Source organism: Bufo gargarizans, chromosome 2 (genome assembly GCF_014858855.1).
Source record: "Bufo gargarizans isolate SCDJY-AF-19 chromosome 2, ASM1485885v1, whole genome shotgun sequence".
NCBI classification, from domain to species: domain Eukaryota; kingdom Metazoa; phylum Chordata; class Amphibia; order Anura; family Bufonidae; genus Bufo; species Bufo gargarizans.
Window position 1 is genome coordinate 692,110,432 of NC_058081.1, and position 25,556 is coordinate 692,135,987.

At 48.6% G+C, this 25,556-nt stretch overlaps 1 protein-coding gene across 1 annotated transcript in view; it reads left to right on the plus strand.

Moving 5' to 3' along the window:
• Positions 1-17,646: 17,646 nt before the first annotated feature.
• Positions 17,647-25,556, plus strand: part of NECTIN1 (nectin cell adhesion molecule 1) — a 106,382-nt gene continuing 98,472 nt past the window's right edge. The window contains exon 1 of the mRNA XM_044282348.1: positions 17,647-18,215. Within this exon, the coding sequence (XP_044138283.1) occupies positions 18,110-18,215 (106 nt within the window). The 5' untranslated portion in view covers positions 17,647-18,109. The remainder of the gene's footprint in view (positions 18,216-25,556) is intronic.

The window sequence follows — 25,556 nt, forward strand, 5'->3', positions numbered from 1 at the left end:
CACACCTTCTCATTCAAAGAGTTTTCTTTATTTTCATGACTATGAAAATTGTAGATTCACACTGAAGGCATCAAAACTATGAATTAACACATGTGGAATTATATACATAACAAAAAAGTGTGAAATAACTGAAAATAGGCCATATTCTAGGTTCCTTAAAGTAGCCACCTTTTGCTTTGATTACTGCTTTGCACACTCTTGGCATTCTCTTGATGAGCTTCAAGAGGTAGTCACCTGAAATGGTTTTCACTTCACAGGTGTGCCCTGTCAGGTTTAATAAGTGGGATTTCTTGCCTTATAAATGGGGTTGAGACCATCAGTTGCGTTGTGGAGAAGTCAGGATACACAGCTGATAGTCCTACTGAATAGACTGTTAGAATTTGTATTATGGCAAGAAAAAAGCAGCTAAGTAAAGAAAAATGAGTGGCCATCATTACTTTAAGAAATGAAGGTCAGTCAGTGCGAAAAATTGGGAAAACTTTGAAAGTGTCCCCAAGTGCAGTCACAAAAACCATCAAGCGCTACAAAGAAACTGGCTCACATGCGGACCGCCCCAGGAAAGGAAGACCAAGAGTCACCTCTGCTGCGGAGGATAAGTTCATCCGAGTCAATAGCCTCAGAAATTGCAGGTTAACAGCAGCTCAGATTAGAGACCAGGTCAATGCCACACAGAGTTCTAGCAGCAGACACATCTCTAGAACAACTGTTAAGAGGAGACTGTGTGAATCAGGCCTTCATGCTAGAATATCTGCTAGGAAACCACTGCTAAGGACAGGCAACAAGCAGAAGAGACTTGTTTGGGCTAAAGAACACAAGGAATGGACATTAGACCAGTGGAAATCTGTGCTTTGGTCTGATGAGTCCAAATTTGAGATCTTTGGTTCCAACGTGAAGCATGGAGGAGGAGGTGTGATGGTGTGGGGGTGCTTTGCTGGTGACACTGTTGGGGATTTATTCAAAATTGAAGGCATACTGAACCAGCATGGCTACCACAGCATCTTGCAGCGGCATGCTATTCCATCCGGTTTGCGTTTAGTTGGACCATCATTTATTTTTCAACAGGACAATGACCCCAAACACACCTCCAGGCTGTGTAAGGGCTATTTGACCATGAAGGAGAGTGATGGGGTGCTGTGCCAGATGACCTGGCCTCCACAGTCACCGGACCTGAACCCAATCGAGATGGTTTGGGGTGAGCTGGACCGCAGAGTGAAGGCAAAAGGGCCAACAAGTGCTAAGCATCTCTGGGAACTCCTTCAAGACTGTTGGAAGACCATTTCAGGTGAGTACTCTTTGAAGCTCATCAAGAGAATGCCAAGAGTGTGCAAAGCAGTAATCAAAGCAAAAGGTGGCTACTTTGAAGAACCTAGAATATGACATTTTTTCAGTTGTTTCACACTTTTTTGTTATGTATATAATTCCACATGTGTTAAGTCATAGTTTTGATGCCTTCAGTGTGAATCTACAATTTTCATAGTCATGAAAATAAAGAAAACTCTTTGAATGAGAAGGTGTGTCCAAACTTTTGGTCTGTACTGTACATGCATGCACGGTCTGGCTGAGCATGCATTTATTCTGAATGGAGACAGGGGAGGAAGCTTCTACCTCTCGTGGTGGCTTATCTCCCCAGAGATAATTAATAAATGTTAGCCATGCATCCAATTCACTTTAGATGGTCAGCCGGTCCCGTTGACAGCGGCAGGTTCAACCTTGGCTTAATGAGTATGAGCGGAATACAGACCGCTATGTTTAAAGGGATTCTGAAAATATATTTTATGAAATGTATGCAATATCATTTATGCAATTCTTTGATCTAATTATTGAAAGTGTCTTTACTTTGAATGTCTAGATGTGAATAATATTCAGCAAAGTGAGAAATGTACCTGCCCCGCGTTGCATCAAGGTGCTTAAACATCCGAGGCGGATGTGTTAAAATGCTCCCCTGCAGAATGACATAGTGTTTACACTGCATAGTAATTCTGTACAGCCTGCGTTTTATCATTCTGTGTGTACTAAGTGCCACAAATCAATGTAACAGTCGCTGGAAAAGCAGAATTGTGTCCCGCTGGCTCTGTGTCAAACACAAAACTCCTGCACTAAAATTGACAAGTTTTACCTGCTGCAGAGCTGCTGACATTTTACTGACGCTTAACCCCTTCGCTTTAGAGAAGATCTTGTTTGAAGCTCTGGAATATTAGAAAATAAGCATGTCCTCATTATACTGCTAACAATAAAAGGGCTACACAGCTTTTCTGCAAGCACTGCAGCAGATAACGGCAATATGGCAGTCTGTATTCTGTGATCTGAGGGCTATGTGGTTTCCTCATGGTTGTCATGCTCTGTTCATAACACAATAAGGTCACCTGCTCCCGTTGCGGAATATGTGTGGTTTTTCAACGCGGATTCCAGTTCGGAAAAAATGCAGCGTAGTACAGTACCAGCAAAGTGTAGGAAATTACAGGAATCTCATGTACACTTTCCGGATTGTTCCTGTGCGGAAATTGACCTGAATTGCGGATTTCCAAATTCAAGTATGTTTGAGGTTTTAGCTGCGGATTTCTCCTCTTTCAATGGAAGGACGAGATCTGCTGCAAAACCGCATCAAAATCAACAATGGTGGATTTTGGTGTCGATATGCTGCAGAAACTCACATAAATTTGCATGGAAATTCATGCGGATCTTATGTGCGTTCACCCGCACTCATGTGCAGGTGGCATAATAGGGAACTCATTGTTTTGCAGCCCTGGGATCTCTGGTTTGATTTCAACCAAGGGTAACATCCACATGGAGTTGATATGTTATACTGGCAGGCTGTGGGTATGGTTACTGGAACACTCACCCTGCTCCTGTTCTCTTTTGGTCTGTACCCATTGGTGCTTCTCTGCTTCTTCTCAGTGGGCAAGGCCACTTGAGTGGTGCTCATCCACTAAATGATGGCTGTCACCTTCTCTTCTGCCTCCTGTGTGTCTCTCTCACTCTTCAAATCTAAGCCCACACCCGAATCTGTCCTAAGCTATGGCTGACCTCCCTAGAGTACTTAAAGGGGTTTGTTCGGGTTCAGAGTGGAGCATCTGAGCATTTCATGCTCCAATGCTCTCTCTTGCCCTGTGCTGTTTTATTTATATTTTTACACTGCTAGATGGAGGCTTCTGCCTAGCAGTGTTCCCGGTGACATCACTGGCACTGATGGGCTCTAGCGCTGCTAGGGCAGCGAATAAATACTGCCCATTAGTGCCGTTGACGTCACCTGGCTCACTGCTAGGTGGAAGCCTCCATCTACCGATGCTCCGGTGCTCAACTCAGAGGGGCTGCCTAGGCGAAGAAGGGTTTATATCCAGGTTCAGCTTTGAACCCAGACAACTCCTTTAAGGCACCTTCTCCTGCGGGATGGTACCAGAGCATTGGTGTTTCTAGCTTGCTTATTCCTTGCACCGGTGTGCTATACTCAGAAGTCGCAATAGTGCCTATATAAGCATCTTAGATGCCTGTACAGGCAATTTTACTCTCTGAAAAAAGTCTCATGCATATTTCTACTCATGAGATTTTCTTTGGTCCAGAGAGCAGCAGAGCCGGTGAGGTCTGTTCATTAATCATGGCGCAGGTGGCAGGGACTAAAGAGACCTCACAGGCTGTGCTCTGGATCACCACAGGAGCCGGACTCCCGCTGTAATGGCCAGTATTAACGTTAACTCTAATGCTGGCTGCTTAACTACTTAGATGCTGCGGTCAATAGCGACTGCGGCTAATAGGCAGAGTCACAGGGTTACCTCTACCACCATAAGCCATGGCCTAACAAAAGTCCACAGGACTGCCATGACTGCATGATATAAAAATAAAAAAGTTATGGTCAGAAAAAAACAACCGCCGACCATCTTAGTTTATATTCCTCCCTGGCTGAAAATGCTCCTCGAAATACTAAAAGGACATTCTGATCTTCTGTGCTCAACCTCTGTCTGATTATTGGATTTGACCCTTTGGTCTGATAACCAAATTGAACGAACTTTGCCTTCCCTGACTTGGGCTTGTTTCCTGACTTGATTAGCCTGATCCCTCAGTACTACCCACTGGTGTCTCTTGACCCCCGTGGATCAGCAGTTACTTGAACCGGGACTACTCCAAAAGGTAGTTGTATGACAGAAAAATAAAAAAGTTATGGTCAGAGAAAAACAACCGCCGACCATCTTAGTTTATATTCCTCCCTGGCTGAAAATGCTCCTCAAAATGCTAAAAGGACATTCTGATCTTCTGTGCTCAACCTCTGTCTGATTATTGGATTTGACCCTTTGGTCTGATTACCAAATTGAACGAACTTTGCCTTCCCTGACTTGGGCTTGTTTCCTGACTTGATTAGCCTGATCCCTCAGTACTACCCACTGGTGTCTCTTGACCCCCGTGGGTCAGCAGTTACTTGAACCGGGACTACTCCAAAAGGTAGTGGTCTGGTGGTTCCTGTGCAGTGGAGTCCAGATCCCTGTATATACCTTAAAGGGTAAAACCAGGGGGGTTAGTTAGATAATGCCTTTAGGAGTAGCCAGAAGCCAAAATCTGTCCAGCGACACAGGGAATCCATATCCGATTTTTTTTACTCTCAACTTTCCATAAAAACCCTACTGGTGGAGATGGATCTGAGTTTTGCAGCAATTGGTTAGAGCCCTTGCACACAGCCAGAAAAGAACGCTCGTTCCTGATCATGGACCCATCCAAGTACCCCACCAATCCTCCTCAAATACTAGTTTGTTGGCTGATTGAATATTTTATGTTAACATAAAAATGTTCGTTTGTCAGAGGCAAATCTTTCTACGTAAAGAAGGGATGTGCTCCCAACCATATGCAAACTGTATGGAGGATGAAGAATTGTAAATAGATCATTCATCCCCCATACAGTTGGCATTAGCTCATATAAAAGGCCTGATCAACTTGTTCTATTGTCAATCAGGCACCTGGATAAGAGGACCCTTGTACTTTACTTCCCAAATGTCATACCTGGAGCACCTCCAACCCAGGGTTGCTTCACAAAAATGTGCCAGTTTGTACATTAACTTATATTGGCTCCAGTATGCTATGATAAATAAGCTCTTCTGACAAAAAAAAATGGGAAAAACATTAAAAAGCAACCAATGGAATAAAAAAATTCACAATGTAGTTTTTCCAGTAAGTGTTATCTTTTCTGGTTATCAAGGTTCCCAAGACCTCCAGCCAATAAAGGGATCATGTAGAGTAGCCCTTAGGAGATGAAGCCAAGCCAACACCTCCCTCCTGGGGGTAATGGGTGTGACACATACATTAGGTCTGTTTACACTGAGCATTGTCATTGTTTACACAAGTGTCTGGATTACTGGTCATTTACTGGTGAGTTACTGGTCAGCTCTGTCATTCGTTATGTGCTACTTCCCAGGAATCAGAGGAGTTGTCAAGATAAGCATCACACCATCAATTTAAACGAACTTACCTAAAATCTGTCCCTCAGGCCATAAAGGAATGATCTATATATCAGCGTCCTGTAACCAGGTCTTTAGTCATGTATTATCACGATTACATAATAATAAGCCGTTGTCCACGCAGGGGGGGACTGGGAACTTGAAGTGGCCCTGGAAAAAAAATACTAAAAGTGGCCCCGTTTTGTAGTCTGGTCCAAATTGATGGGAGGCAGGACCAGCAGTACCATGCACATTATACCACCCAACAGAGCCAAATACCACAGTCTGCTGCTGCCAGCAGCACAAAATACAACCCCAAAAACGTCCACTGGCCGGCCGTGAGGAGGGGCCCAGGTGGCCCCCTGGGAAATTTCCCTGTAAGGTCTATGGCCAATCCGCCCTGCTAACAAGGCATATCCATCAGACTCACCATTAAAGAGTTCATGGTGAGCTATCAGCTATTGTGAATCCTACACTACTCCTCCATAAGCAAGCACACGTAGGTCAGAATGGTATGTTATTTCTATCCTGAGACAACTCTGACACAGAAGGGTGGAAAAGCCATCTACCCTGCTCCCCCTGATGGCAGAATTGGTGGAAAGGTCTGCTGGACATCATATGATGGCCATACACCCTTATTCCTATGCAATGAATAGGGTATTGCAAGTGGAGTATATGTATTTTTTTTGTACATTACATTTTCCTCTCTTGTAGCACCCCCTGCTGGTTATCCTCCTAGTCCATCTTTTCCTGCATTCAGTGGTGGACACACATGCTCAGTAGCTTCCCTGCTTCCTTCCCCTCAGTGCTGGTGTGGTGATCTCATAGAGAAGCAGGTGAAGCCACCCAGACACCTCCAATTCTTTCCTCCCTACTTCTAAATTGATAGAACTAAATAGTTTTTCTGAATAGACATTCAAGAAGGAAATTGTGTGGGGGGATCACATTCAGTACCACATGTATGTATCTCTGGGGCTGTGTGTGCGGGACTATTTTCTATGAAGCGGAGGAAAGGGGTTAACAAGAGCTAATTGCCATGTATCCTGGGAGAGGCAGGAACTTGACTGTCTGATGTGAGCTGCTGCCCACACACGGAAAGGGAAGAAAGTCCTCCAAATAAGCAGATACATGAGTAAAAAAAAAAGTTATAAATTCATGGGATAACCCCTTTAATAGCTGCTCACTGGAGGCTCGGTCAGGCCAATGGCATTATAATAGGGGCACTCGAGTCGGCAGCCCGGGGTCCGACATCAATGAGGGGCCCAACGCCACCCCAAATGCACAGGTGCTATTATATATTAGTATTTTTGTATTTTCTGAGAGGAAGGAGCGAGGCAGAGGAGAGTGAGGCAGGAGGGACTCACATAACTGTAACACCTCCGGGAGTTTGCGTTCCAGTGCCAGTGTTGTGTGTACAGAGAGGCAGAGCAGAACTGGGAGAGAGTGAGAGCAAGAGTGAGCCCCAGTCACACACCCTGCGCCTGTTGTTTAGTACCGTCACTCACTGGTAGCTGATCCTCAGTCACACACCCTGCGCCTGTTGTTTAGTGCCGTCACTCACTGGTGGCTGATCCTCAGTCACACACCCTGCACCTGTTGTTTAGTGCCGTCACTCACTGGTGGCTGAGCCTCAGTCACACACCCTGCGCCTGTTGTTTAGTGCCGTCACTCACTGGTGGCTGATCCTCAGTCACACACCCTGCGCCTGTTGTTTAGTACCGTCACTTACTGGTGGCTGATCATCAGTCACTCACCCTGCGCCTGTTGTTTAGTGCCGTCACTCACTGGCGGCTGATCCTCACTCACACACCCTGCGCCTGTTGTTTAGTACCGTCACTCACTGGTGGCTGATCCTCAGTCACACACCCTGTGCCTGTTGTTTAGTACCGTCACTCACTGGTGGCTGATCCTCAGTCACACACCCTGCGCCTGTTGTTTAGTACCGTCCCTCTCTGGTGGCTGATCCTCAGTCACACACCCTGCGCCTGTTGTTTAGTGCCATCCCTCACTGGTGGCTGATCCTCAGTCACACACCCTGCGCCTGTTGTTTAGTGCCGTCACTCACTGGTGGCTGATCCTCAGTCACACACCCTGCGCCTGTTGTTTAGTACCGTCACTCACTGGTGGCTGATCCTCAGTCACACACCCTGCGCCTGTTGTTTAGTACCGTCACTCACTGGTGGCTGATCCTTAGTCACACACCCTGCACCTGTTGTTTAGTACCGTCACTCACTGGTGGCTGATCCTCAGTCACACACCCTGCGTCTGTTGTTTAGTACCGTCACTCACTGGTGGCTGATCCTCAGTCACACACCCTGCGCCTGTTGTTTAGTGCCGTCACTCACTGGTGGCTGATCCTCAGTCACACACCCTGCGTCTGTTGTTTAGTACCGTCACTCACTGGTGGCTGATCCTCAGTCACACACCCTGCGTCTGTTGTTTAGTGCCGTCACTCACTGGTGGCTGATCCTCAGTCACACACCCTGCGCCTGTTGTTTAGAACCGTCACTCACTGGTGGCTGATCCTCAGTCACACACCCTGCACCTGTTGTTTAGTACCGTCACTCACTGGTGGCTGATCCTCAGTCACACACCCTGCGCCTGTTGTTTAGTACCATCCCTCACTGGTGGCTGATCCTCAGTCACACACAGCCTTAAGGCCTCATGCACACGTACCGTGTCGTTCCATGCATTGGGGACTGCAATTTGCTGTCCCCAATGCACGGGCACCATCTGTGCGGCTCCCGCAGATGAATACAGCCCCTTTCAACTTAAATGGGTCCGTGATCCGTCCGCACTGCAAAAAAATAAAACATGTGCAATTTTTTTCCGGGGTGGAGGCACGAAGAGAAACCCCAGGCAAACCCTAAAATAATAAATAAAAAAAACATTATAAACTTGGTCAACCTCTTAGGGCTGAACTCATATGTAGTATTTTAGAATGGTTTTTTTTTCTGCTCTTTTGCATTTCTTTGCACGTGTTTTTAGTGCTTATTTTTATTTTCCAGTAAAAAACGCCCCCTCCAGATGTAGGCTGAAGGTCTATGGGAAAGATGAAGCACAGAACAAACAAGCATTTTTGGTGTTTTTGTTTTTCTGGTTTATTTTAAAAAATGATACATCCTTGAGGTATTGGCGGTTTTCAGGCATCTTCACGTCATCTTGCATATAGTGAAAAAACGCCATGAAGAATAACAGCAATGGAGCGAAGGCGCAGATGTAGCGGAGTGCGCTTTGACTTGGGTGGAAGTGCTCAGGCTAGGAAGGGGTTAAGGTTGGTAGTTGGGGTTGGGGGGAGGAGTGAATTTTCGCGGGCAGTATATAGGAACGGGGGAGTGGCTTTGTAGGCAAGTGTTAGTGCAGGGAGAGTGTTTGCAAGATGTCGTCTCTGGAGGAGCTGGTGGCCGCGGTCAGGGCGGCTGTTCGCGAACACGGTGCGGAGCGTCTGCATGACACCCTGCAGGCGGCTCTTGTCCCGTCCCCTGTGGCAGTGGCGGCGGCTCGGCCCTATAGGGCGCGGAGGTCGGTCCCCCCGGAGCGTTTGAGTCCGGAGTCGACGCCGCGTGTGCGCCGGCGTCTCCGGAGTCCCCTAGTTCACCCTCCGCTGTCGCCTGTGGTGCCGGAGCCCAGGCGCAGCGGGAGGCGGTCGGCGGTGCGTGTTGGAGCGGCGGGAGGGGGCCGGAATACACCCGGTTCGGGCCCCCAAGTGTCCAGAGGCAGAGAGCGCGGGCCGGCGCGCGTGGCGCCTGGGGTGCTGCGGCGTGGCGTGCGGTCTGGAGCGGCCTTACCTGTGAGTCGGCGGGTGAGTGCGGCCGGGAGGTCCTGCAGCCTGGGTCTTGAGGGCAGGAGTGAGGAGCGGTCGTCTGCGCCGCGGCTGGTGGCTTCCGGCCGGCGGCTGGAGAGTGTGGAGTCGGCGGAGAGCAGTGGAGGAGGACGGTATGTGCGTGCGTCGCGACCCCTGGTGGTGGGAAGACGGCATGGCAGCGTGGAAGGGGACAGGGTGGTCGCCTTGTCCCCTGGCCGGGGAATGCGGATTGCGGCTTCTGGCGGCACGCCTGGAGAGCCTGAGGTGCTGGATGAGATGATGGAGGACGGTGTGCGGCCCTGTGCTGGGGTCGGTGCGGCGCATGACTTCCCGGATGACGCTCTCCTGCAGGAGCGGGGTGATGCGGAGCTGTCGCCGTTGGAGGAGGGCGAGGTGGATCCGGGTGACGATTTGGCGGCAGGCGGTGTGGACGTTCCTCCTGTGGATGAAGAAGGGCCGTGCTGCTTGACTGCGCCATCGCGGATGTCTGGGAGGAGTTCGGCGGCTGCCGGCGATGTTGTCCGGGGACGGCCAGGTGAGAGACCGGCGAGTCAGAATAATGTTGGGGGGGGTGGGGACACTGTGGGGGTTCATGTGGGGAGTTCAGATGCGTTGGTGAGGGAGGTACTGTCTGGTATGTTGTCCTTATTGTCGCGGTTGGGGTCCGTGCCTGTGGCGGGGCCGGCGTCAGTCTGGGCTTCGGCACCGGCGGGGGGTCAGGTTCAGGGGCCGGCGGTGGGGCCTGTTGGGGTGCGGGAGGACGGTGTTAGCGGTGGCGCCTTGGTGTCTGGGGCTGGAGCGGTAGCGGCTGCTGGGGGTGCAGCGGGGGATGGTGTTCGGTTGGCGGATGCGGCTAAAGGGGAGATTTATGTGTGTTTTGAGGGGCCGCTGGGGGCTCATTTGAAGCAGGAGGTTAAGGATAAGATATGGCGGGATGAGTTTGTGGAGATTTTTGCGTTGCTCCCCTTGGAGAAATTTAATTTGGATAGGGGTAAGCCGGATGAGAGTAAGAAGGAGGAGGAGGAACGGCGGAGGTATCGGCTGATACCGCGTACTTTTCAGAATTGGCTTCAAGCTTTCGCCATTCTGGCGAGTGTGATTGGGGAGAAGGCGCCCGAGCATTGCTCGGCTCTCTTCTGTTATATGGATGCTATCGGGGAGGCCCATCGGACTTATGGGGGCGTGGCGTGGCTTAGGTATGACGAGCAGTTCCGGCAGCGGAAGGCGGTCAGGCCTAGCATTCGCTGGGACCATAAGGATATTGGTCTGTGGATGCGATTGATGGCGGCCCCGAGGGGGGGTCCGCAGCCCTTTCGTGGAGGGGCCGGGGGTGCCTCGGCCTCGGAGGCTTCTGGGAGTGGTAGAAAAGGGTGTTGTTGGCAGTACAATGAGGGGCATTGTCGGTTCTTGTCCGACTGTCGGTACAAACACGAGTGTTCCGGGTGTGGTGGTTCCCATAGCTTGTCCCGGTGCTTTAAGCGAGGTAAAGGGAAGGGATCCGAGGTTGTGCAGAAGAGGGGTGACGCCGGTGAGGGTGGACGAGATGGCGCCGTATTTAAGGATGTATCCAAATAGGGAGGCGGCGCGGTTGTTGTTGGCGGGGTTTACTGAGGGTTTCGTTATCCCGTGTGGTTCGGTGGGGGTCAGTCGGGCGCTGCGGAATTTGTCTTCGGCTTTGCGCCATCCGGCTGTAGTGCGGGATAAGATTGCTGGGGAGGTTGCGGCTGGTAGGGTTGTGGGCCCCTTTTTGGAGTGTCCTTTGCCGGATTTGTGGGTTTCTCCTTTGGGTTTGGTTCCTAAGAAGGAGCCCAACAAGTTTCGGCTTATTCATCATTTGTCTTATCCGGTTGGCGGTTCGGTGAATGATGGTATTGCGGATGAGTTATGCTCGGTGTCATATACGTCTTTTGATGCGGCTGTGCGGTGGGTGCGTCGTTTGGGAGGGGGGCACTACTCGCGAAGACGGACATTGAGGCCGCTTTTCGGTTGTTGCCAATTCACCCTGATAGCTTACATTTGTTGGGTTTTCAGTGGGACGGCTGTTATTATGTTGATTGTTGTTTGCCGATGGGTTGTGCGATTTCGTGCTCTTTGTTTGAGGCGTTTAGCTCGTTTTTGGAGTGGGTTGTGAAGACTGAGGCGGGTTGGAGTTCGGTCTTGCACTATTTGGATGATTTTTTGTTTTTGGGTCCGGCCGGATCTAGGGTTTGTTCTGTTTTGTTGCGCACCATGGAAAGGGTGGCGGCGCGTTTTGGTATTCCGTTGGCGGCTGATAAGACGGAGGGCCCGTCCACGGTGATTAAGTTTCTTGGGATCGAGATTGACAGTGTGGCTATGGAGTGTCGTTTGCCGGCCAATAAGGTGTCTGATTTGTTGGAGGAGGTGTTGTTTTTGCGGAGGGCGAAGAAGGTGCAGCTCAGGCGGGTTCAGTCGGTTTTGGGAAAGTTGAATTTTGCCTGTCGTATTTTGCCGATGGGGCGGGTGTTTTGTCGGCGCTTGGCCCTGGCTACGGCGGGCGTTTCTGCCCCTTTTCATTATTTGCGTTTGCCGGCGGCGGTAAAGGAGGATTTGGTGGTTTGGGAGTCCTTTTTGTCTGAGTACAATGGTCGGTCCGTGTGGATGGAAGCGGTGGTGGGCAGTCCTGAGTTGGACTTGTTCTCGGATGCATCGGGATCGTGTGGATATGGGGTGTTTTGCCAGGGTCAGTGGAGTGCGGGTGAGTGGCCGGTGGAATGGAGGCAGGCTGGTTTCCTTACTAACTTGGTGTTGTTGGAGCTCTTTCCTATTGTCTTGGCTACGGAGTTGTGGGGGACTTTGCTGAGGGATCGGCGGGTTCGCTTCTATTGTGACAATATGGGTGTGGTTCAGGCGATTAACAGCCAGTCGGCGAGCTCGCCGCCGGTCTTGAATTTGTTGCGTCATCTGGTGTTACGGGGTTTGCAGTTGAATGCATGTTTTGTTGCTGTGCATGTGCCGGGCGTGGATAACTCACTTGCTGATGCTCTTTCTCGCTTTCAGTGGGATCGTTTTCGCGGCCTGGCGCCGGGTGCCGAGGTCTCGGGGTTGCCCTGCCCCCAGTGGCTCTGGAGCGTGGCCTTGGGGTGTCGGCGGGCCTCATTAGACGGTCGCTGAGTGGAGGTACGTGGTTGGCGTATTCTGCTGTGTGGGTGTTGTGGGAGGCTTTGATTGACAGGATGGGTGGTTGCGGGTCTTTTGCGGATTTTAGAACGATGTTGATCTTTTGGGTGGGGCAGTGTTATGCTGATGGTTTGTCTTTTTCGGTTGCATCAAAACGGGTGGCGGCTGTTGCCTTCTGGTTGCGCTTGAGGGGATTGGCGGACGTGTCTCGGTGTTTTATGGTGCGGCAGGCCTTGAAGGGTTATCGTCGTAGTGTGGTGAGGAAGGATGCTAGGAGGCCGGTTTCTTTTGCGGTGTTACAGGCGCTGTGGAAGGAGGCGGGGCGAGTCTGTCGGTCAGCGTATGAGGTGTGTTTGTTTAGGGCGGCATTTGTGTTGGCCTTTTTTGGGGCTTTCCGGATTTCTGAATTGGTGGCTGCGAGTCGCACGAGTGGGGGCGGTTTGTTGTGGGAGGATGTCGAGTTGGTGGAGGGTGCTTTGAGATGTCGGATTCGCAAGTCGAAGACTGATCAAGTGGGTAGGGGCGTGGTAGTGTGGCTTCGGCCGCTTGCGGATTCGGTTGTTTGCCCTGTGCGTTGTGTGCGGGAATTTTTGGACTTGCGGCCGGTCGGCGCGGGTGCTTTACTTGTGCATGTGGACGGCTCGTGTTTGTCTAGGTTTCAGTTTGTGGCTGTATTTCGGAAGTGTCTGTCGGCTGCTGGTTTTCCGGCGTCGGATTTTGCGTCTCACTCGTTCCGGATTGGGGCCGCGACGGAGGCGGCCAGGTGGGGACTTGGAGGGGAGGTCATAAAGCGTATCGGGCGTTGGGAGTCTGACTGTTTCCGTACTTATGTTAGGCCTCATCTCTTGTAGAGGGGTTGGGGGGCGTTGTGTGTGATCTGGTTGTTGGGAGCGGGTTTGGCGGTGCTGGTTGTTAATTTGAGTTGTTTGTTTTATTGCAGGGGCAGCTCCTTGTCTCGCGTGGATTTTTGGACATTCGTATGTCTACTGGGGGGCTTTGCGAGCTGACGTGCGGCGGAACGGCCGTCAATTGGGTTTTCCGGCGGAGGATCTGCAAGTACGGTGGATTGGGGTGCGGGGGCTTCTTTGGGGGCGGGTCTTGCCGGAGATCCGTACGAACGTTTTGTTGGACCGTGCGCCCGATATTTTGGTGTTGCATGTGGGTGGCAACGACCTGGGGGTTCGGCGATCGCGGGATGTGATCAGGGACATCAAGTTGGACGTGTTGCGGTTGGTGTCGGATTTCCCGGACTTGTTATTGGTTTGGTCGGATGTGGTGGCGCGGAGTAGTTGGCGTGGTGCGCGTTCAGTGGCGCGATTGAATAAAGCACGGGCGAAGTTGAACAAGGAGGTAGGGCGTTTTGTGCGCAGGCAGGGCGGCGTGGTGGTTCGCCACCGGGAATTGGAGGCGGCGTCGCCTCAATTCTTGAGAGCTGATGGTGTGCATCTTAATGATGTGGGTGTGGATATGTGGGCCTTGGGTTTACAGGAGGGGTTGGAGACGGCCTTGAGGGTGTGGCAGGACGCCCACAGGTGAGGTGTCACCGGTGGTCTTCTGGTGGCTGAGTTATATGAGATCCTGGGGGAGCAATACAATGGTTTTAAGAGATGCAGGACATGTTGGAGCCTGTATCTCATGTGGTTGGTGAATGCCGAAGATGGGGCTCCTGTTGGGCTAGAAGGTCTACAGGAGGAGATACTTGGATGCTTCAAGGATTTGGTGCCCTTGGGTCGGTGAGCGCGGCCAAGGGTAATTTTGAAGTATATGGAGAGATGGTTACGGAAGATACCGCGTGGTTGTGTTGCCCTCCAGGATCCTTGTTACGGTGCAGTGGTTCATAAGGTTGACGGATGTATTAAAGTGATTATTGTTATTATTATGTTATTTGTACAATAAAGTTGGCCGTAATGGTCATTTACCAAGCAAGAAGGTGTCGGTGTGGTTATTGGTAAGAAAAGGGTTGTGAGGTAGCCTGAGGAGAAATCTTCCATCCTTGAAGTCAGACACTTGAGGCAAGACATCGTGGTAGGCTCTACATAGAAAAGTCATACATTTTCCGTTCTGGCGCACAGATAGCAGGAGATGCAGCAAATATATTAAGAGTTGAGCGCCCCTTAATAATTTAGTCGGATCTTCCTCCAACTGGGTTTTCACTAGGGCTGGCAAGTGTAAGGACCCTAACACCCTTCATGCACACAGCCGAGTCCATATTCCGGTCCGCAAACACTGGATCTTCAAAATACAGACACCTGCCATATGTACTGTGCACGCTCGTGCGCATGAGCCCATACGGATAAGAATAGGACGTGTTCTATCATTTGCAGGACGGCCACACGGATACGGACAAAGATACGGATGTTTGCATCACCCCATAGAAAAGAATGGCTCAGTGCGCGGTCTGCAAACAAAGAGATGACAAACACAGTCACGTGCACGAGGCCTCAGGCTTCTTTATGGGATATCATTTTGAATTTAGTGCAATGTAATGGCATTGACAGAACTGAGAAAAGCTATATGTGCACGTTTTCTAGGAAATTGTCAAGCAACCAGTTGTCTCAGAATGATAAAGCCAAATATTTTTTTCTTTTTTCCTTTAAAAGGGCATCTGTCAGCAGTTTTGTGCCTATGACACTGGCTGACCTGTTACATGTGCGCTTGGCAGCTGAAGGCATCTGTGTTGGTCCCATGCTCATATGTACCCGCATTGCTGAGAGAAATTATCTTTTATTATATGCAAATGAGCCTCTAGGAGCAACGGGGGCGTTACCATTACACCTAGAGGCTCTGCTCTCTCTGCAACTGCCGCACTCTCTGCACTTTGATCGACAGGACCAGGCAGTAAACACATCATCACACTTGGCGCTGTTAGGCCTCCTGCACACGACCGTAGGTGTCCCGTTGCCGTATTGCGGACCACATTTGTTGATCTGCAATACACGGGCACCGCTCCGTGTGCATTCACTTCAATGGGTCCATAAATCCGGAGATGCGTAACGGTACACTATGAAAGCACTATGGGGTGCTTCCGTGGGGTTTCGTCCCGTACTTCCGTTCCGCAAAAAGATAGAACATGTCCTATCTTTTTGTGGAACGGCCGGATCGCGGACCCATTAAAGTGAATGGGTCCGCGATCCGCTGGGGCTGCCCCACGGACGCTGTTCGTGCATTGCGGCCCGCATTTTGCGGGCAGCAGCACGGCCACGGGGCGCACACCTTCATGTGCAGGAGGCCTTAATCAAAGTGGAGAGGGAGCGGCAGTTGCAGAGAGAGCAGAGCCTCTAGGTGTAATGGTAACGCCCCCGTTGCTCCTAGAGGCTCATTTGCATATAATAAAACATCATTTTTCTCAGCGATGCGGGCACATATGAGCATGGCACCAACACAGATGCCTTCAGCTGCCAAGCGCACATGTAACAGGTCAGCCAGTGTCATAGGGACAAATCTGCTGACAGATGCCCTTTATATATAAATTGCATTAAGACTAGAGTTTTTTTTGTCTGTTTTTTTTTATTTAAATTCCAAAAAGTATTTAACTAACTATCACTTAACAATGGAAACATAGCAGATGTGGAAGGTGAGATGGATACCTACATACCTAATGTTGCACAGAAATATAATAATAATAACAATAATAATAATTATTATTATTATTATTATTAGAGATGAGCGAATTTCCGCTTATGAAATTTGTTCGCACTTCGTTTGTTGGTAATAGGTGAATTGTGTTATGGATTCCGTTACCACGGACCATAACGCCACTTTATGACGGAATTCCTTTTAGAGGCATTCCGTTATTCATTCCGTCATAATGGTAGTCTATGGGCTACAAAACGGATCCGTCCCATTTCCGTTATGCAGAAGAGGACTCCCCTGCATAACGGAAACTGGACGGATCCGTTTTGCAGCCCATAGACTTCTATTATGACGGAATGAATAACGGAATGCCTCTAAAGGCATTCCGTCATAAAGTTGCGTTATGGTCCGTGGTAACGGAATCCATAACGCAATTCACCTATTACCAACAAACGAAGTGCGAACAAAGAAGAAATTCACTCATCTCTAATTATTATTATTATTATTAGAATGGTTGCAATAATTGTATTTATAAGGCCTCATGCACACGACCGTTGTGTGCATCCGTGGCCGTTGTGCCGTTTTCAGTTATTTTTCGCGGACCCATTGACTTTCAATGGGTCCGTGGAAAAATCAGAAAATGCACCGTTTGGCAGCCGCATCCGTGATCCGTTTTTCCTGGCCGTGAAAAAAATATGACCTGTCCTATTTTTTTCACGGCCAACGGTTCACGGACCCATTCAAGTCAATGCGTCCGTGAAAAAACACGGATGCACACAAGATTGTCATCCGCGTCCGTGATCCGTGTCCGTTTTTTCCAATCATTTCAATGGCAAACTTGACTTAGATTTTTTTTTCATTTTTCATGTCCGTGGATTCTCCAAAAATCAAGGAAGACCAACGGACGAAAAAACGGTCACGGATCACGGACCTACGGACCTTAAAAAAAAACGGTCGTGTGCATGAGGCCTAAACAGAAGAAAGCTACAATGCTATTGTTTCCAAGGAGACAGAAAATAACAAACATTTCCAATCTTTATTCAGAAGTTTTAGACTGTCTTCCAGCAGACATCCACTTGGATATTATGTAACATACACTTTTGCTATCAGGTTGTCCCCCCCCCCCCCTCCTCCTATGAGCTACACCTATGGAGCTGAGAATCCTGCCCATCAGGAAAAGGCTCCGAAAATTCAGGTCTTGATCTGCACAAAAGAAGACAAGTCTGAACGCAACAAGCATTCCCAGCGATTGTGTTCGCTTTAGGGAAGTGCGCGGGGAGGGCGAGTGCTTAACCCTTTAGCCTCCTACACACATGCTCCCTTACCGGTGGCTCTTAAGGGTATGGCCGCGCGGTCCGGTTTCCGCGTGCAGTTTCGGAAGCCGAAATCAGGACAGGGGTCATAAAAGGAGAGAAAGTATTAGGGACAGATACGACTTTTTAAAAATTTTTTAAAAAAAAATGTATTCACTCCTTCCAGTACTGCATGCAGAAACCTGACCGTGTGGCCCTACCCTATCAAAGGTGAATGGCAGCAAAGTGGGCATGGAAGTCCTCATCCCTGGTAAGACAAAAGCGCATTGCCAGAGGGATGGGCGACAATGTGTGCCTTTTCCTACATGGACAGTAAAATAAAGTGTTAAAGCTGTGAAGACTAGTTCCCAAGCCCAGCCCTCCTGCTTTCCAATCACTGACATCATACAGAGAGGGGGAGGGAGAGAGAACTGCAAGAGTCACACAGGGGAAGGCAGGCAGGCAGGAGCAGGGGCTCAGACACAAAGTGTAAAGTGTCCAAGGATCCTGCACAAGGCACTGCTGGACTGGAGAGACATCACCGCACAACCAAGTCCTCCAAGGCTCACCACTCATGGACCCTGAGACAGCATGACCACAAAAAGCTGAAAAAATATAACATTTGTTTCCGAGAGAAAGCTCTTGGGGAAGCAGGGAAAATTGCTGTGTATGGTAACTGTCTCCCTGGGGTGGAGAAGAAGGGGGATGTGTGGATGCCTTCTCCCTTGTCCTACTAGTTAGCAAAAACACCCCCCAAAAAAAGAAGGATTTTGCACATGCAAAGGAAATTTTGCCATTCTGCATTGCTGTTACATGTCCCTGGAAGAGGATAAGAGGGTGGAGAGTGTCTCTTAAGTTGCTCCTGCTTTAGATACTTGGATTTGATGCTTATCCGGTGGATTATGGCTCCAGGTCGGGAAGGATCCTGCTGCTGTTGCTGCTTGTGGTGGCCCCTGACCATCAGCATCTTCATAGCTTCAGTCTTCCAAGGTGAGAGAAACTTTGATTTTGCAGTGGAGGTCCTAATGAAGTCTGTTCAGGGGGCTGCTGGGAAATGGGATGCTTTCATTGGGATGGATGAAGGTGACACCATTCATGCTATGTGAAATAAGTAGAAGAATGAATGGTACATAAATGGTTTAGTCTATGGGTACTGGGGAAGTGCCATACAGAGGAGGAAGAAGAAGAGAGAGTCGAGGTGGACTCTTGGGATGTGAGTCATGCACATAGAGCTGAAGCGCCTGTCATCCCAAAACTACAGCGAAGGATAATATTATATACTTTAGACTCTAATGCCCTGCTGGAATACGCATCATGAAAGCCAGGGCGACTTCTCTGGTGTCATTCGCCGCAATCTGTCAATTAGGATGACCGTTTATAATGAGACTAGAGAGGGGAAGATTATCATGTGCCATCAGCCACCTAAAGGGGTGACAAAACAGCCATACAATACAATATTACAATGTATCCCATAACAGTGCAGGCAATGCGATACGATTTCAGAATATATAATACAATGTGTAATTGACAATATTACAGTGTATAATATACAGGAAAGCAATGAATAATATAATACTACATGGTATAGTATACAAGAAAGCAATGCATAGTATAATACAATGTAGGATATGCAATAAAGCAATGCATAATATAATACAATGTAGGATATGCAATAAAGCAATGCATAATATAATACAATGTAGGATATGCAATAAAGCAATGCATAATATAATACAACAATGTATAAGATGCAATAAGGCAAAGTATAATATAATAATACAACATATGAGATATAATAAGGCAGAGTATAATATAATAATACACAATAATGCAACGTATAATATAATCCATTGCAAAACAATACAGTATAAGACAATGTCTGGATTGAGGCATTTTGGTTTCGGCCCCTGTGATGGAGGCGGCGGTGTCATCTCCAGGGACGAGCAATCACACTTGTTGGTGATTTAATTCCTGGCGTCCATTCTAGTGGGCAACAGGTTGGCTTGGTGCCGAACGACAATAGAAGTACTACTTCTACCTTATCATGTACTACTTTCTTCCCAACCATCATTCTATGTACTGCTTTTGGCGGAGCCAGACCTGTGTCACAATATATGACACTTGTATGAGACCATAGCAAGGAGGAGCCATGGAACTTTCCCTGATTTCTATAGAGGCTGCCCGGTTCTGCGTGAGTGCCACCCGGGTAACTGGGAGAAGTAGGAATGTGCCGTTCTGCGGACTGGAAAATAAAACTGGAGGCAAAATTGTAGCTCTTTGTGATCTGATCCCTTTTTGGGGGGGGAGGGAGGGTACAGTAGACATCTATGCCAACCAACATGGAGAATGAATGGTCCCTCCTCCTCCTCCCCCCCCCCCCTCCACAAAAACATCAACATAGGGGGTTGAGCTGCCAAGGGGTTTGCTGTCTTTTTGACATGGGGGCAGGAGCTAGAATTAATGTTAGCTGGGGGATCATGCAGATGCAGAGTGTGGATTACGCCGTTTTGGGACCCCACAGCTGTCTGATCTGCATCCTCTCGGAAAACTAGTTCCGCCCTGTAAAGTTTAGAAGAGATTCTTTGAAAAAAAAAACATATACATTTTTAGCTCTCCAGGAGGGAAATTGTCTCGATTCGCAGTTAATCTCAAGCCTGGTGAATCGAATCATTTTGTCTCATATTCTAATGATAAATGGGGAGGGGGGGGGGAGTGATGGGATTGTACGACGGCTCGTATGCCATCTACCACGACTCCCAAGTGTAGCTTTTTTGTGCAGTTTTTGAACCAGAGCCAGGAGTAAATCCAAAAAGGAAAAAAAATATATAAAGGAAAGATTGATACTTCTCCTCTGTACCCTCTTCTATGTTTGGTTCCAAAAACCATGTGTGCCAATCCGGCCTCGGAGATAGAAGAGGATATATATACAGGAGGAGACAACCCAAGCACAGATACAGAGGCTCCCCTGTCATAGGAAGATGTGCAAACTTGACGGTGCCTTCAGAGCACTGGAGGGAACAATGGCCGGCACCAGACACGGCTTAAGCTCTATTCATACTTGAATTTCTTCAGACCTTCCTGAGAAAAAGTAGGTAGAGAAGGGACTCGCGGAGCTAGAACCATCCGTATATTTCACTTGGAACTGAAAATCGACACTCAACCCATTAAGGCCTCCTGCACACTAACGTGTGCGCTCCGTGGCCTGTATTGCGGACCGCATTTGCAGATCCGCGATACACTGGCACCGTTCCGTGTGCATTCCGCATCACGGATGCGGACCCATTCACTTCAATGGGTCTGCAAATCTGGAGATGCGGAACGGAAGCACGGAACCCTAATGAAGCACTGCGGAGTGCTTCCGTGGGGTTTGGTCCTGTACTTCCGTTCCGCAAAAAGAGAGGACATGTCCTATCTTTTTGCGGAACGGCCGGATCGCAGGACCCATTAAAGTGAATGGGTTCGCGATCCGCTGCGGCTGCCCCACGGGGGGGGTTCGTGCATTCGGCCACGGGGCGCACACGTTCGTGGGCAAGAGGCCTAATTGTGACTTGTTTTTAGCCGAATTTCTATATTCATTCCTGTCCGAAGGCCCATATAATGCCCCAGGCTGAAATGCATTGAAGTGCATGAGCCGATTAGATAGTCTAAGCTGGCCATAGACTTTAGATACTCTTATGGCTGAAGGCTAATCCTTCTGATCTCCCTTCCCCCCCCCAGACATACACACTCAACTTGGCAGAGCATGCATGTGTTCTCCAAAGGGAGGTAAGAAGCCACCTGAGATGTCTGGCAGTGGCTTTCTTCTCTCTTCCCATTGATAAATATATATTATAGGCCACGTGTATATGGGGGAGTCATCTGCCGGCCATTGAAGGTGTATGGGCATCTTAACCAACCTCTGGTGTTAGATTATCACTCCTGGGCATATTGCAATCCAACCTGCCTGACCTTGATCACCAGGGAGAGTTGTGGCACCATCATACCCATTACATGGTCGGCCAATGCCACCAAAATCCTTGGATTCAGCCAGCAACCACGTCATCCGTACGGCCACCCTTAGATGCGATCATTTAGATGACACCCCACGATCATTCCAGATGGGACTGATCAGTGCAGGTGTCGGCCCTGTATTCTGCTCACACGGGCCATGGCGTCGCACACAGTAACTTACATTCAGGACGATTCCTCCCCAAAATGACTCGAAGCCAAGTGACGTGGACTAATGCCATAATCTGCCCATTATAAGACTCAGTCATGCTGAATCCTCCGTCTTACCATTCACATTCGGCAGGCTATTTAACTCCTCATAGACCGGTCCTGCTTAATCACCAGCAGACGGATGATGACTACTTCCCTGAGCCCCAATTTCTTCGCATTCCCGGCCCCTGATGCTTTAATAATTAGACCCTTCCTGCTCGGTGGTGAAGGCTCTCATTGTTTGGAATGACCTGAAGCAGAGTTTGCTTCCAGATTCGATAAATGTGTCCGTTAGGGTACGAAAAGGGTTAAACGATATCCTCTCAATTGCCAGGAATTAATCAAGACGGCTCTTATCATCACCATCAATCCTTTTAATGAAATCTTCCCTGATTAGCGGGAGTATATCGGACGGTGATCCAGCCCCTGTGCATCCATTAGCCTCCGCAGCAGCAATCACATCATTATAACACGCTCGCTGTATCATTAGGCGGCACAGCAGGGCAGAAAGGTCAGCAACGATGCGGGGCGTGTGCCACGGGGCAGGGTCACTGCAATTCCCAGAATGACCTCTAGGGGACATTACAAACAAAAGGGGTTTTCAAATCTGATATGATCTTTAGGCCTCATTCACACTACTTTTTTTTCCCGTTTACAATGGTTCCGCAAAAAAAACTGAATGTACTCCGTATGCATTCCGTTTCCGTATTTCCGTTCCGTTGAATGATAGAACATGTCCTATTATTGCCCACAAATCACTTTCCGTGCCTCCATTCAAGTCAATTGGTCCGCAAAAAAAAAAAAAACGGAACACATACGGAAATGCATCCGTATGTCTTCCGTATCCGTTCCGTTTTTTGCGGAACCATCTATTGAAAATGTTAAGCCCAGACCAATTTTTTTCTATGTAATTACTGTATACTGTATATGCCATACGGAAAAACGGAACGGAAACGAGAAACGTAACAACGGATCCGTAAAAAACGGCCCGCAAAACACTGAAAAAGCCATACGGTCGTGTGAAAGAGGCCTTAGGAAGAGGAAGCTGCCTTTACTAAAACTTTGCAGATGTAGCAGAGCCGAGTGTGTCATTTTTACTCAATACAGAGTGCATTATTTTCCTACTGTCGTTGCACAACCTAATGTGTTATGGCAGATAGCAAACTTGGCTCTGCTACTTCATTGGCATGATATTGTTTGCTGCATGCCCTGGCATTAAAATCGTATATTGTATATAAGAGGAAAAAAAACTATCGCCGCACGCTCCTGTGACAAGGCCACATGTGGATGACTGGGGCCAGGATGGACCGCCACCTCTGCAGTTGTCATGACAGACTCATCCAATCAGTAATGGTTGGTGAACTCCCTCATTTTATTCCCCTGACATGCTGAACAACACATCGCTCTCCGTCTCTACCTTCTCCGCTCTGTCTCTCTACCGCAGTTCTCTGCTGCGACCCAGTGTCTAGGCTGAGGCTGAAAACACCAAAAAGAACTTGCAGATGTCCTCCGCTGACTATACCAGCGAATGCTGGGATTTGCGGAGCAGTTGGGCATCCGCCGTGCTGCTGCTTTTTGCGGTAGATTTGCTACTGCGGCGTATGGTTAGTAAATAGTTAATCCAGGAGATCTTTAAGGGAAACTGTTGTACAGCATAGAGGAGGACGAGTTGAGCAGATCGATATATCGTTTTACGGGAGAAGACTAAGGCTTCGCGGATCCACAAAATACCGATGCGGTCCGTGTGCCGGCTTTTCGGGTGGACCCGTTGCATTCAGTGAACTGATGTAAGGAATGGATGATCCATATGCTTTAAGCATCCGTACGTAGGATAGAACATGTTCTATACCTGTCCGTAAAAATGCGGGGGGCGGATCCATTGAGGTCAAAGGGTCCACCAAAAGCACGGATGCAGCGCGGACGGTATACGTCTGATTGGCGAAGGTCCAGCCGTTGTGATCCCAGCGAAAGAGCCGTGTTCCATTGACTTGTGCAGACTTTTTTTTTATATTTTTAGGCGCGTGAGATTTTCCTGGTGCCGCTGACACTTCGGCGGTACAGTGATGTTGGTCGTATGTTGTCGATGTCTGTAATAGGACAGCCCCTTTAAAAAGGAGTTGTCCCATCTGTGGCATATCTACAGGACAGTCCGATAGGGGCAGGTCCTACTTCTGTGACCCGTTCCTATCTCGAGAATGGAGCCCTGTTGTGAAGAATGGAGATTGGCCCACGCTTTCTGCTATAGGACTTCCAAAAGTAGCCGGAAAAATGCAGTCAGTCCCATGTCCAGATGGGAGTACTCGTATAAAGGGGTTTTCAGAGATTTTTTAACTCATGAGCGATCATCTGTATCTGATTGGTGGGGGTCCAACGCCCCGGACCCCCCGCTGTTTGAGAAGGCAGCGGCGCTCCTGTCAGTGCTGCGGTCTTCTCCTTGCCCACCAAGCACAGGTTGTATAGCGGCTATGGTTGGTATCACAGCTCGGCCCCATTCACTTCAATGGGGCTGAGCTGCACCTAGGCCATGTGAGCGACGAATGTGACATTTCGTGGCCCAGAGAAGGATGTGAGAAGGCCGCGGCGCAGCGCGCTACTGCAAGCGCCTATGCTTGCTCAAAAAGCTGATCGGCAGGGTGAACCCCACCGTATCAGAAACTGATGACCTATCCAGAGGAACGGCAGAAAAAGACCACCTGGTCCATCTACTCTGCCCTTATGTATCAGTTAAAAAATTTCGGAAAACCCTTTTAATACTGAAATCACACATCCGTTTTTTTTTTAGCCAAAGTCATACAGACGTGGACAAAATTGTTGGTACCCTTTGGTCAATGAAAGAAAAAGTCACAATGGTCACAGAAATAACTTTAATCTGACAAAAGTAATAATAAATTAAAATTCTATAAATGTTAACCAATGAAAGTCAGACATTGTTTTTCAACCATGCTTCAACAGAATTATGTAAAAAAATAAACTCATGAAACAGGCATGGACAAAAATGATGGTACCCCTAACTTAATATTTTGTTGCGCAACCTTTTGAGGCAATCACTGCAATCAAACGCTTCCTGTAACTGTCAATGAGACATCTGCACCTCTCAGCAGGTATTTTGGCCCACTCCTCATGAGCAAACTGCTCCAGTTGTGTCCGGTTTGAAGGGTGCCTTTTCCAGACTGCATGTTTCAGCTCCTTCCAAAGATGCTCAATAGGATTGAGGTCAGGGCTCATAGAAGGCCACTTTAGAATAGTCCAATTTTTTCCTCTTAGCCATTCTTGGGTGTTTTTAGCGGTGTGTTTTGGGTCATTGTCCTGTTGCAAGACCCATGACCTGCGACTGAGACCAAGCTTTCTGACACTGGCTAGTACATTTCTCTCTAGAATTCCTTGATAGTCTTGAGATTTCATTGTACCCTGCACAGATTCAAGACACCCTGTGCCAGACGCAGCAAAGCAGCCCCAGAACATAACAGAGCCTCCTCCATGTTTCACAGTAGGGACAGTGTTCTTTTCTTGATATGCTTCATTTTTTCGTCTGTGAACATACAGCTGATGTGCCTTGGCAAAAACTTCGATTTTTGTCTCATCTGTCCACAGGACATTCTCCCAGAAGCTTTGTGGCTTGTCAACATGTAGTTTGGCATATTCCAGTCTTGCTTTTTTATGATTCGTTTTCAACAATGGTGTCCTCCTTGGTCGTCTCCCATGTAGTCCACTTTGGCTCAAACAACGACGGATGGTGCGATCTGACACTGATGTTCCTTGAGCATGAAGTTCACCTTGAATCTCTTTAGAAGTCTTTCTAGGCTCTTTTGTTACCATTCGGATTATCCGTCTCTTAGATTTGTCATCAATTTTCCTCCTGCGGCCACGTCCAGGGAGGTTGGCTACAGTCCCATGGATCTTAAACTTATGAATAATATGTGCAACTGTACTCACAGGAACATCTAGTTGCTTGGAGATGGTCTTATAGCCTTTACCTTTAACATGCTTGTCTATAATTTTCTTTCTGATCTCTTGAGACAGCTCTTTCCTTTGCTTCCTCTGGTCCATGTCGAGTGTGGTACACACCATATCACCAAACAACACAGTGATTACCTGGAGCCATATATATAGGCCCAATGGCTGATTACAAGGTTG